Source organism: Labrus bergylta, chromosome 24 (assembly GCF_963930695.1).
Source record: "Labrus bergylta chromosome 24, fLabBer1.1, whole genome shotgun sequence".
NCBI lineage: Eukaryota > Metazoa > Chordata > Actinopteri > Labriformes > Labridae > Labrus > Labrus bergylta.
Window position 1 is genome coordinate 5,376,420 of NC_089218.1, and position 12,617 is coordinate 5,389,036.

At 40.9% G+C, this 12,617-nt stretch overlaps 1 protein-coding gene across 3 annotated transcripts in view; it reads left to right on the forward strand.

The window, feature by feature from the left end:
- Positions 1 to 12,266, forward strand: part of LOC109984134 (E3 ubiquitin-protein ligase Midline-1-like) — a 63,441-nt gene extending 51,175 nt beyond the window's left edge. For all 3 annotated transcript variants that reach the window (XM_065951959.1, XM_065951958.1, XM_029277396.2), the window contains 6 exons: positions 2,099 to 2,247; positions 2,753 to 2,880; positions 4,389 to 4,532; positions 8,135 to 8,296; positions 8,571 to 8,778; positions 9,472 to 12,266. In XM_065951959.1, coding sequence (XP_065808031.1) covers positions 2,099 to 2,247; positions 2,753 to 2,880; positions 4,389 to 4,532; positions 8,135 to 8,296; positions 8,571 to 8,778; positions 9,472 to 9,820 — 1,140 coding nt within the window. In that variant the 3' untranslated portion in view covers positions 9,821 to 12,266. The remainder of the gene's footprint in view (positions 1 to 2,098; positions 2,248 to 2,752; positions 2,881 to 4,388; positions 4,533 to 8,134; positions 8,297 to 8,570; positions 8,779 to 9,471) is intronic.
- The last annotated feature ends 351 nt before the right edge of the window (positions 12,267 to 12,617 follow it).

Here is a 12,617-nt window from a genome sequence, read left to right on the forward strand (position 1 = left end):
TAGCCATGTTTGTGTAGCTGGATAGTAAAACCTATTGTTATTGTTTTTTTTAATGCTATTTTTGATTCAATAAAAATCTGAAAGTACACATGTGATTGCACAGCCACATCTGAACCATGTCACCATTTCAAATATGTTCCCAATAAATAACTGGGTTTTAAGCATACGCTGTCCAAAGATTTAGATTTCTACTACTGATTGACTTCCAATGTCTGCATTTGGGTTTTGCCATTTGACCGGATAATACAGTAACATGGCGAACAGATGGCAAATGGTTCAACTTCCTCAATTGCAAAACCTTTGACACATTCTGAACAGACGGCAATAACAGTCCGACTGGCCAAAAGTAGATCCCAGAGCATATGGGAGGGTGTGCTACTTGTACTCTTAACCCTAATGGATTTTAAAAAAAGCTGCTTCTAATGAGACATTACACAAACTAGGGATTTTTTTTTATCACAGTGGCTTTTAGTAGCTTTTTGTATGCATAAGTGAAGATACTGAGATTTCTATTCCTAGGCCACCAGATTTCTACAAATTGTGCTTCGGTTAAGTGCCAAATCACGATGGTTAAAAACCGAAAATACTTATTTCTGAGAGCAAGTTTCCGCTTTTAGTCTGCTTCATAGTCATAAAGCAGACTCATTTTTAACATGATGGTGACTTTGTTAAATTTAAAAGGGATTTGAAGTGAGATTATATTGTTTGGGGTACTTTACAAGCCGAAGTGCTGATGAAAAATCCTTCGACCTCAATCCAGCCACTGGCCTCAATCTGTCTCTTAACATCTCGGCTCCACTGCAAAAGAAACTGAGGGGAATACAAGAGGGGGATTTATTCGCTGTAGATTCATTGAGATGCCTGTAAAATGTAGTTGGAGCAACAAACACGGGGGAAGATTAACTTGTGTTATTTGATCATTTCTGTCTCGCCTTTGGTAATTTTTATCGGATTACTCGCTAGAAATAGGCTTTTGTATTGAGCTTTGTGGTACAGTCATACAAATGTTATCTTTTTGGGATACACCACACAACAAAGCTAACATAAAGAATGCTTTACAAGTAGACCAAGACGTCAAAGTTAACAAATCAGTGTCAATTCCTTTTGATTTAAAGCCAATGGGAACCCAATGCATGTAATTCAGGGTCTTACTGTATGTGCTGAACAGTTAGTGTCTGAAAGGTATTGCAAAAAATTACTTCAAACCCAAATCTGAGTTTCTAGATGTTGGGTCAGAAATGTGTATAGAACCAATCACAGGAAAAGTCTCATCGCGCTAGCATTGTCTGCGGGTGGTTAATGATGGCTGTTGGTGTTGACCCACTTTTTTGTTGGCGATAATTTCGTACAAGACTTCATACATATCTTTTATGACCTGTGGGTGTTTTGTAAAACACATATTACTTGCTAACGGTAGTAACACTAGTCATCCTTAAGCATTGCATCCTTAGCTTTGAAAATAATTAGTGACAAATCAATGCCTACTGCTAACATGGATAGTAAAGCATGACCCTTTAAAATAAGTTGCTTTCTGAAAATCAGAATCCAATTCAGAAGACTCCAACGTACTGTTTAGGGCTGCACTACCCTTATTGTGAAATACAAGGCAGATGTCAATCAAAATCTGATTGACCAGGCCTCCAAAGTTTTAAGAAATGGTGCATATGGCAAACAAAAATTTCATTAGGTTTTCTTCCAGTGAAACCAAGGATTACTGTCTCCAGGATTTTTTGTAAACACTTAATGAAACTTTCAACTTTCATATTATTCATGCATTTCTTATTTTGTTAGCCAAACTTCTGGAGGCTTTTAGCAAGGCTTGATCGACACATTCGGGTCGGTAAATAAATATAGCGAGAATTTGTGTCGTAATTCATGACTGCAAGCACCACCCAACCATTAATTTGACCTTATCATGAATGAATAACTCCAGAATTGATCATCTGTCCCCTTGTACAAAATCAAACCCCATATTTTCTGGTTAATTTATTGTTGTCAGGTCTGATAAACTTCCCATTCCTAATAATCTGCAACATTTTAACTCTGATAAAGGGGACGTACAAGCAATCTTGACTTGATCATTTCCAATTCTTTACAGACACAAAGGCTGCGGAAGCTCGCCCAGCAGATCACCAACTGCAAGCAGTGCATCGAGAGGTCCTCGGCCCTCATCACACAGGCCGACCAGACGCTGAAAGAAACCGATCATGCTCGCTTCCTACAGACTGCCAAGAGCATCAACGAGAGGTCAGTCAGCCCACGCTGGCCCACATGTGTCGGAATTATTCCGCCAAGCAAATTTATGTCGAGCCGTGGGGAAAGAGCAAAAAGTGCACATGATAAAATGTTCAGAATCAATTTGAGGACTTTGTTGCTTGATTTTCCCAGCAGCTAAACAAAGTAGAGAGGGGAACCACCTCTTTTTAACCTGAATTTTATTTCCAATCCCTCTGCTAGCTTCTGGCCTTCTCAGGAAAACAGTCTTATAGAAATCATTAACCCTTAGTCCTTCAAAGAAAATTCAAGTTACTATCACAATATCATCTGCAAGGACTAACTTAATGGAGAGCTGATTTCATTAAGATACAAGTGCTTCTAATTCAAAAGCTTATGAGCAGTTTTATATCACTGTCAATCTGCTATTCTGTCAGATAATCTAATCTGTTGAAGCACATCAAACATTCCCTATCAAAGGCTCCTTTTGCAGAAATGTAGCATTAATACGTATTCAATTTGATTGCTGTCTATTTAGGGTCTCCATGGCAACTGCATCGACCCAAGTACTGATCCCTGAGATACACCTGACGGACACCTTCGACACTTTTGCTTTGGACTTTGCCAGAGAGAAGAAGTTGCTGGAGAATCTGGATTATCTCACTGGTAAAGTCTTTCATTCGGATAAATTCTGCAATGATTTAACCTCAAAAAATGTTGTCACTGAACTTGACATTGGGGGGCAGTATGTTTGTCAAATCTGCACGCATCATGACTCATTTGCTCTATAGTGGTTCGATGTTCCGAGTGGTGCAAATCAGGAACAAAGATTTTGTTGGATTAAGTCCTTTAAATCTCCTAAGAGGAACCTTTGGTTTGCATTGATTTTGGCGCCCCCCTGTGGACTAATCAGTACCTCTTATCTTTTGTTAATCTTGTTCCACACATATATCAATTTTAACAAAAAAAAAATCAGCCAGCTGTCTTTTAATGGTCAAAAGAATCTGTAAATCTTTACCAAGCAAAAAAGGCTGTTTCTGTTTCCCAAGCGTTTCATAACTTTGTCCGACACCTACCCCCCAGCAGCAACAGTTTCAGGCATTAAAATAACGTTATAAAATAGTCAATCATTATTCTGATAGTCTAGTTTGCTTCTGATGCTCATTAAGTGGCATCAATATTAGTTTCAGTCTGTTTAACCAGCTTAATAGTCCTCACAGGAGCTTTAATTTAGTCCTTTGTTGACCATGAAACCAAACATTGCCTCTAATTATGATTCAAGTCCAGCTTTCAATTCAGATTTGGCTATCTTTTGTATTTGTTTGAAGTCTGCTGTCTTCCATCACTTCTTTTTGCAGTAACAGGGCTTCAGCCTATTAGCTCCAAAATACATTTTCAACATTAATTTCTGATGTCTCATTTCGCGAGGAGCCATCGAAATGCCAGCGCATGAATTACTGACAAGCTGGGGACCGAAAAAAAACAAGGCATCATGTGTAGTGGAATCGAAGGTCTGTGAAAATGGGCTGGCTCGTATTTATTCTCCGCGATGCATGAGGGGCTTCGCTGGAGGGCCTTATTCACTAAGTGAATCAGTCTGAATCACTCCACTATGTGCAGCCACTCATGACAGAAGGCTCGGGAATGGGAGGGGAATGACGGACACAGAAAGAGATAGGAAGTGACTCTACAATCAATTTCAGCTCTTACTTTGTATCTTTATTTTTGTTACCTCGACTGTCTCTTTCATATGAAATCCTCTTTTGTCACTATAGCACAAACACAACTACATCGTCATTAAGGGGCACATGAATCAACACGAGTGGAAGAAAACCAATCTAGCATCTCTGGTTATATAACTACTCACATTAGTTACTGCTAAAAGGATTGTGTTATTTACTCTTCCTGCTGTGTTAATGTGTTTATCTGAATATTTTATTACTGCAATCCCACTTTGCTTCTAATGCTCAATCTACCAATCTACTGGAAAGAACATCTTAAACCCTGTGTGTAATGAAGCCTTTCAACTGAAATTACAAGTGCAAGGTTAATTGGGGCTACTGCTTGTCCTCACAAGTCACAACCCTTGTGTATTGCCAGCGATATTTGCCGCCATATTCGGTTGGATTACAAGAAATTGTCAGATGACGTTTTTTCTTTTGCACCCTCTGCAGCTCCGAGTGCTCCGAACATAAGGGAGGAGCTGTGCACGGCTTCCTACGACACCATCGCCGTGCACTGGACGTCTGATGATGAATTCACAGTGGTGAGCTACGAGCTGCAGTACGCCATCTTCACTGGACAGTCCAACATTGCCAGTAAGTGTGTGTTGCTGTAGGACTGCAGGACCGAAGGACTGGCTGGAATCAGTTAATCCTCATCCAGTATGCCCTTAATCCTTCCTCGTATCCAATGTGATAAAAGTCGGTACTGTTCAGGGAAATTACGGGGAGGTTTTTTGCGGGGAATTTTGGAGAGGTTTGGCAATATAATGGCTGTCTAGCCAAGTGGTTCCCAACCTTTTTCCTTGGAGCCCCACCCAGGACCGACAAGACTGGTGGGAGCTAATGGTCTAACTTATATTCTGGAGAAATTTCAGCCTTTTCAGCAAACTAATGGCATTCCAGTCCACAACTCAAATTTGGTCAATGTCTTTCAAAATGGAATTTATTGCTCCTTGGTGACCATACTTTTAGTTGGAACATCCATCCAATCAGGGTGGACCAAAGATGGGCTCAAAGTACAAGGGTTTAAGGCTGCATCACACACTCAAGACCAAGCAGGAAGTTCATAGATAGACTTAAGTCTCTTGTCTCATACGTTCACACGCTAAGTTATCTTATGTGCTGGAGAGAACAATGCACCACCTTGTGATCTGATGGAGAAGCAGACACTTAGAGAATGGACACTGATGTGATGCAGCAAGGTGTTGTTTGGTCCTCTGCTGTTAACACAGTTCGTTCAGCTAGAAGAGGAAATTAGATTGTATATCTCAGGTGTAATATCTGCCTACGTTGGGGATATTAGCCAACATTAGGTTTACCTAGAATGCTTGGCTATGTCATCGTCTGTTGGACTTTAATCCTAGATAGAATTTAGCCAGATTTCAAATTCCTACATATGAAGCACTTTTGAGATAATCATGGTGGACCCAGATGAGTTAATACAACCAATAATCAACCGTCCAAAATGAGTGCAAACCCCTCACAGATAATCCCAGATAATGTTGACAACATTGATGCGGCCAAACTTTGAGACGGGAGGTCAACTCCATTGGTTGGGAGGAGTCAAAATGAATCCGCCTTGGTTTAGCACATGTATTGTAATTCCTTTTCTTAACGTCAGACGTGTAAACTGCTCTGTGATGAAGCAAAAGTCGATGGATACATTAAATTAATAAAATGTCAAACGATAAGACATTTTCTTGTCCCAATTTTTTTTTTGGACTCATGACCCCCTTATCCCCAAAAAATCTTTGCTAGCCTGGCTATGGTCCCAATTCCTGTTTAAACATTTAAAAAAGTTGTTTTATTAAAACTCAATTTATGAATATTTTACTGTTTTAAGGTCTTACTACATCAGTTTAGAGCAATCGTGACACTCTATTGGTGGCCACTGGCTTTCCTAAGGCAGCTGGGAGTGGTAGTGCTTTACTAAAGGCTGAGATACCAGAGGAAAGAGGAACCTCCTGAAGTGAAGCCTCCAGCCTTTATGCCACTATCAATCCCAACATCAAATCACTGTAGCTTGTGAGGGATGGAAGGGGGGATAAAGATTTGACGATAAGAAGGAGAGAATTCAGTCAGTATAAGACAGCACTTCGGTGAGTTCATACTTCTGTACATGTGAGGCGTTTAAGGTGTTCACTGGCGCTGTAGCGAGTGAGATGTCATATTAGCGGAGATGAAAGCTGTAAAATGAATCCAACGAGACACACAATGTCTTGTAGAAAAAACGACAACAGACGCGCCAAGTACAAGCCAACTTACACACACGAGCCAGAAAGAAATCACAGGCACACTTCAGTGAACAACAACTGCAAAGGGAGGAAATGAGGTCAGGGCATCTGAAGACGAGCTCCCTTGTTGCATTTCAAACTGCCTTTTCTCTGTCTTTCATTCTTCCTTTTTTTTGTTGCAGTTTCATCTCACAGACTTACCTCCTATCTCCTTCTCCCCGTCTCTCTTCCATTTATTTATCCCCATCATCCCTTTCTTTTTTTTTGGTCGTTTCTTACACAGTGCGCCGCAGTTGAAGAGCATGTTCACAATCAACACTCATTCGACTAATGTGACATGTATTTCCCTGTCACTCCCCCCCACCCTTTGCTCCCGTAACCCATGTCTCTTTCCATTCACTGAATTGCCGTGATTTTTTCCCACCTCGCGCTTTCACATCCGATAATGTCAGAGGTGTTGCTGTTGGCGTCTCAGCCATGTGCCACATAGCACCCTCTGGGGCAATGCAGATGAGTCTCCCATGCAGGAACTGGAGTTCTTCTAATGTTAATGGAATAAAAAGACAAACATTATCCTTAGCTCTTATGCATAATGGTTCAGTACAGCTGTCTGAGGGGATTTCCTTTGGGAAATGTGTGTTTCTTTAATAGAGACTAATTAAATGTCTCTCTTATACCTACACATGTATTTGATGAACCTTGTTGTAGTGTTCATATTAAACAGAGATTACCATGTGGTATCTTTAATTCAGATATACTCTGTTACAATTACCATATTCATAACTAGAGCCCGACTGATTTATCGGCCGATATTTGCTTATCCAGTGACGGCTAATTTTATTGCAGACATGCGCCGATATAATTCAATTTGTTCACAAGTCGAATAGCATTTCATTTGAGTTTTATTGTATTACACTAGCTTTCAATTCACTTCGTTTTGCTGCTAGCTTCATGGCTATCTTTGGAAAACAGTGCAGTGAGTTTACAAGCAGGTTGAGGGTTAGCAAGATGGTTAAACAATAATTTATCCAATTTGTTCATGGGTTGTTTTCACGCTGTTGACAAACTTTGTTCGGCAAACAAGCTAGTATTAGCACACGCTTAAAGTCACGTGTAAGAACACATTTGATCAAGAGGTTAGCATGAACAACATTATTAAGTGTCTTTGTTAGCTTCCTTATTCTATAGCTAGATCCGCCCCTTATATGCACTGTGAACAGATACACAAGTTGCTCTTCTTTAGTTGTTTCTTACCAAGTAGGCTCTCCACGCATTGTAAAAACACTCACTGCTACATTGAGCAACCATTGACGTTGCCAATACAAACTAATTCTTACAGGTTTATTTGAATTTATTATTGAACTTTTTCAGTTGGTTAATGTGTCAAACTTCCAAGTCTTTAGGACACAATGGTTAAAATGGGGATTACACACTGTGTACCCATAATGGTGGGCTGTTTCCACCCCTGGGTAGAGTGCTCACTTCCTGTGTAAATTCCTCCAGTGAACAAAGCCTGGACATACATTGTGTGTAAGGAAACTCAGATTCCTTAGGAGGTGGTTCTGCACTGCTGAAGTGCCAATGAATAAAAAAAACCTAAGACTCAAACACACCAAACCGACAGCACCAAAGAAGTGTGAAAGGTACCGCCATCGCGCCTTTGTATGCCCTCTCACCTGTACCCACAATGCCACAAGCCAATAATTTGTTGCACTATCCTTTTGGACAACTTCACACTCTTCTCCAGGTTTTTTTTTTTTTAGAAAATTGATTACATTTCCCTGTTGGGCTGTTGATTTTCTTATGCTGAAAGTGCCTGCAGTTATAAGTCAATATGTTTTCCATTGAACTCCAATTTTTGAAACTAACTAAACCAAAAAATGAAAAAAATGGTTTTCCATTGATTGGCTGACCATGCACTGCATCATCTGGGCTTTTTTCTCTCCTTATCTCACCCTGCAGGTCTGTGCAACTCACTGGAGAGCTGGATGATTGTTCCCAACATCAAGCAGAACCACTACACAGTGCACGGTCTGCAGAGCGGCACCAAGTATATCTTTGTTGTCAAGGCCATTAACCAAGCGGGGAGCAGGAGCAGTGAACCGGGGACTCTGAAGACCAACAGTGAGTACAAGACGACTGTAAATACACACTCCCTATAGGATCAACTGAAAAGTCGTGTAAACGCTCACAGAAAAAAGTAGCGTATTAGCTTTTTTATTTTTATTTTCTCATGCTTCACTTGCTGTGATTCAGATTTCCACCCACCCAACGGCAAATATGAAATTCAATTAACTGAAAATAAATTAGCTCGTCTGTAAAGAATGTTCCCTTCTGAAGATCTCAATACATTACAGGCTTTAATTTATTTTTAATTTCCTCTCTCGTCTCTAAAAAGGCCAGCCGTTCAAGCTGGACCCCAAATCGGCCCACAAGAAGCTCAAAGTGTCCCACGATAACCTGACAGTGGAACGGGATGAAACCACGTCAAAGAAAGGCCACAGCCAGGAGCGCTTCACCAGCCAGAGCAGCTACGGCGTGGTGGGGAACGTCTACATCGACAGCGGTCGTCACTACTGGGAGGCTCTGATTGGAGGGAGCACATGGTGAGTTTCACCACAGTCATCATTGCAGAGAACTGCCTCCGATACGGCCTTAAACGCTGTATTAGATGTCATGAGAAGGCCATTCCATTATTTATCATGCAGAGAATTCCTCTTTCTAGTTCCAAATCATTCGCCGAAACAACAAGATTCTTTGAGCTACCACCTGCGATTGGAGAGGGGAATTCCAACTGATTTCCCGGTTTTAGGAGGGGGCACAGTTTAGGGCCCGACCGATATGGGATTTTTGGGGCCGATACTGATTTCGCTTCATTGCATCGACCCCTCAAATGCAGAAAGTAACTGCACATGTTAGTGCATCACCGCTTGACACTCTGGAGGGTGAAGATGCTTGTTATAATCCATAGAGTGCCCTCTGCTGGTGAGAACTGCTAGTGTAATACAAGGAAACCCAAATGGAGTGCTATTTAACTGATGATAAATCTAGTAATATCGATGATAAAATTTGCAGATACTGATAGTCACTGGATATGCTAATATCGGCTGATAATATCGGCCGACCGATAAATCAGTCGGGCTCCAGTAAAGTAAAGTGTTACTCCGAGCTGTACAGAATACACATTGGAAGTTTGTGTTTTCCAGGCGATTGGAGCAGACATCATTACATCTCTGGTCTTCATTTTCAAGCTTTAAAAAGTGCAGTCAAACGTGATAAAAGATTATTTTCCTCCGCAGGTACGCTGTGGGCATAGCCTACAAATCGGCCCCCAAGCACGAGTGGATCGGCAAGAACTCGGCCTCCTGGGTTCTCTGCCGCTGCAACAACTCCTGGGTCGTCCGCCACAACAGCAAAGAGCTGGCCATCGAGCCGTCTCCCCACCTGCGGCGCGTCGGCGTCCTGTTGGACTACGACGCCGGCTATGTGACCTTCTACGACGCCGTGGGCTCCCAGCACCTCCACACGTTTCACGTCTCCTTCGTGCAGCCCGTGTGTCCCGTGTTCAACGTGTGGAACAAGTGTCTGACCATACTCACTGGTTTACCCATCCCTGATCACTTAGAGGGACTGGATCCTGAAGACTGAAACCCGCATAACTTTGTTTTAGTTACATTAGAGCTGCACTGGGAAAGATTTGTGAAAATGATCTTTTTAAGGAGCGAGAGAGAAGAAGAGTGTCCCATTCTTTTTAAATCGTACAGATACTACAGTTTGAATAGTTACACTTTTGCGTCGCCCAAAAAACTATAAAATAAGAAGCTAGTATTCAGTCAGTCCTGGAAAACCTGACCCAACCTATATTGAAGTGTTATAGCACATGTTTCTATCAGGTATAAGAAAAAAGAAGAAAAATACACATAAATTACTTTTTTTTCTCTCTGTATATTTTGGGAATTAATTCCAAACATTGGGGAAGAAAGTCACAAAGTCCAGGATAAAGAGTCAGGAAGCTGAATGTTGAGGGTAAAGTCAAATATTGGGGGGGAAAAGGATGCATTGTTGAGGATGAGTTAAACTATTGCGAATAGTCACTATTACATCTTAATTTGCCAAATTAATTTCCGCAAAATGACCCAGTGCAGCTTCATATGTTAACGGACTACAGTTATTTGCTGTGATTTCTGAAAGCGAGAGTGACTTGAAAAGCTTGAAGCTGAACCCTCTTTCAGGTGGACGACAGTAAGCCGGGTTCAATGCGGAAGAAACCAGAACAGATGGACTAAGTTGATCCAGACATTGCGACTGGGAGCTTCCCAAAATGGGTACATTTGTACAACTCGGGAACAAGCCAGGAATCTGTTTCTAATTTTCACCTTATCTGATACAGCACTTTGAAACACCCCTCCCACACACACACACACACACACTGCATACACCTCAACGCTAATCCATCACGGTTGCTTGGCAGAGCAGAAATAGGGATGTACATTTTTTTGTAAATTCTTAACACCCCCCCCCCCCCCGCCCCCCCGCCCCTGCTATCCTTCCCTCGTTTTAATAAGATGGAACCAAAGTAGCCGTTGCTGTCTGTTCAGATGTCTTTACAGAAATGTTACATAACTTAATACATTCTTAATTATTTTTGAAAAAAAGCAACAGAGAGAGGAAATAGCTATTGTGCTAATATTAAATGCAGGATTCCCTTAATGGTAGAACTTGTTTTTGCACATCCTTTCTTACTTTATCCATGGCGGGAAACCTACTCCTTGTTGGTGCAATCAACATGCATTTAAAATGGGAAAGTGTTGCTTTTTTTGTTTGATTTTTTTGTGTGAATCTTTTATTTTAGCAGCCAGATACGTACTGCCAGTTTGATTTTATGTGATGCAATATTATGTGAGTTGTGTTATGGTTGGAGCCCCGAATGCTATTATTGGAGCTAAGGGGCTAAATGCACATTTTGGGTGGATATAAAGCTGTTTAATCATTGATTTCCTTTTCAGAAAAGAGTGTCTTCCCATTTTATCCAGTCAAAATAAACCTTTTCAATGTGATTTTACACGCTGAGGTCTTATTTAATTTAATATAAATGCAGCATATTTTTGAAAAGGTTGCCATACTCTATAAAAAACAAACAACTATTCTTCCCTTTATTGAGACAACAGAGCTATAAAAAAAAATGGGGCTGGCCTCGTACTTGTTGCACCTTGATGATGTCAGAAGGGTGCGCATCAGTCGTCATTTCACTCATTGGCTGATTCATGATTTCAATTCTCCCTAATAACTTGATTTTTAAAGGTCACATATTTACCTCATTTTAATATTAAATAAGTCTCAGAGCTCCTCAAAACATCTCTTCAAAGTTTCTAGTTCCTGTATATGATCATGCCTATAAACCCCCTCTATTTCAGCCCTGCTCAGAACACGCTGTTTCTGTGTCTGTAGCTTTAAATGCAAATGAGCTGAGTCTGACCACGCCCCCTTTTCTGAAAGGGGCTGTAGCTTCGGCTTCGCTCTCCATGTCCTATTGTTTACGGTGAGAAGGCAGACTCAGAGGGCAGAATAAACACCTAGCTGTTGGAGTGTCACCCACCTGGGGGAGGGGCTACAGGCCTTTGTGATGTCATAAAGGGAACATCTCTAAACGGTCTGTTTGAGCACACATTTTCTGAAAAGTGGAGCAGGCAAAAGACGTAGATGAGATTCGGAAATTTGACTCTTAATTCTTTATCCTGTAATAATTTTTTTCTGTGAGAAAAAAAAAATGGCGCCTGTCAGTGTAAATACAAAGATTTGGTTCTATGTTGCTTAATTTCACTACCTGGTACACTTTTAAGTCTGACTACAAATAATCTACTCTACAGTAATTCAGTGTTTCCCTGGCAATTCATTCAGCTATGTGTTTTCATTGTATCTGATATGGATATGTAGTGCTTAATTTAATGTGTCCATTTGAACTTTATGACCATGGTGTTACATGTTCCGTCTCTGTGGATATTTTTAATGAAAGAAGGATATGAGTGCTTGCACCGCAGTTGTCTGAGATATGTCTATGAGAAGGTCAAAAATAAACGTTCCTTTTCACATAAAAGTTTGCTTATGCTTTCTTTTTTTTTATCCAGTGAAGAAGTGCGGCAGTGTGAGAATGTCAAGTATCATCAAATAAAGCAAGGGGGAGGGGGGGGGGGGGGTGGAAATGTCAGGAGTCATTTTTTTGTCTGGGGTTGAACAAACAAAGATGCATTTTGAGTAAATTCAAGCAGCTCTTGATTCAATAAGTTCACTCTGTGGCATTTTGGTGTTTACAGTTCCTGTTGCCCCTCAGGAAGACACTGCACTAAATGCTGTAAGCAAGAATATATTTATTTTCTCAGTGGACTGTAAGTATTCAAAGCCTAAACTATACTCCTCATAGCCAATATTGGAGCCGCTTTAAACGATC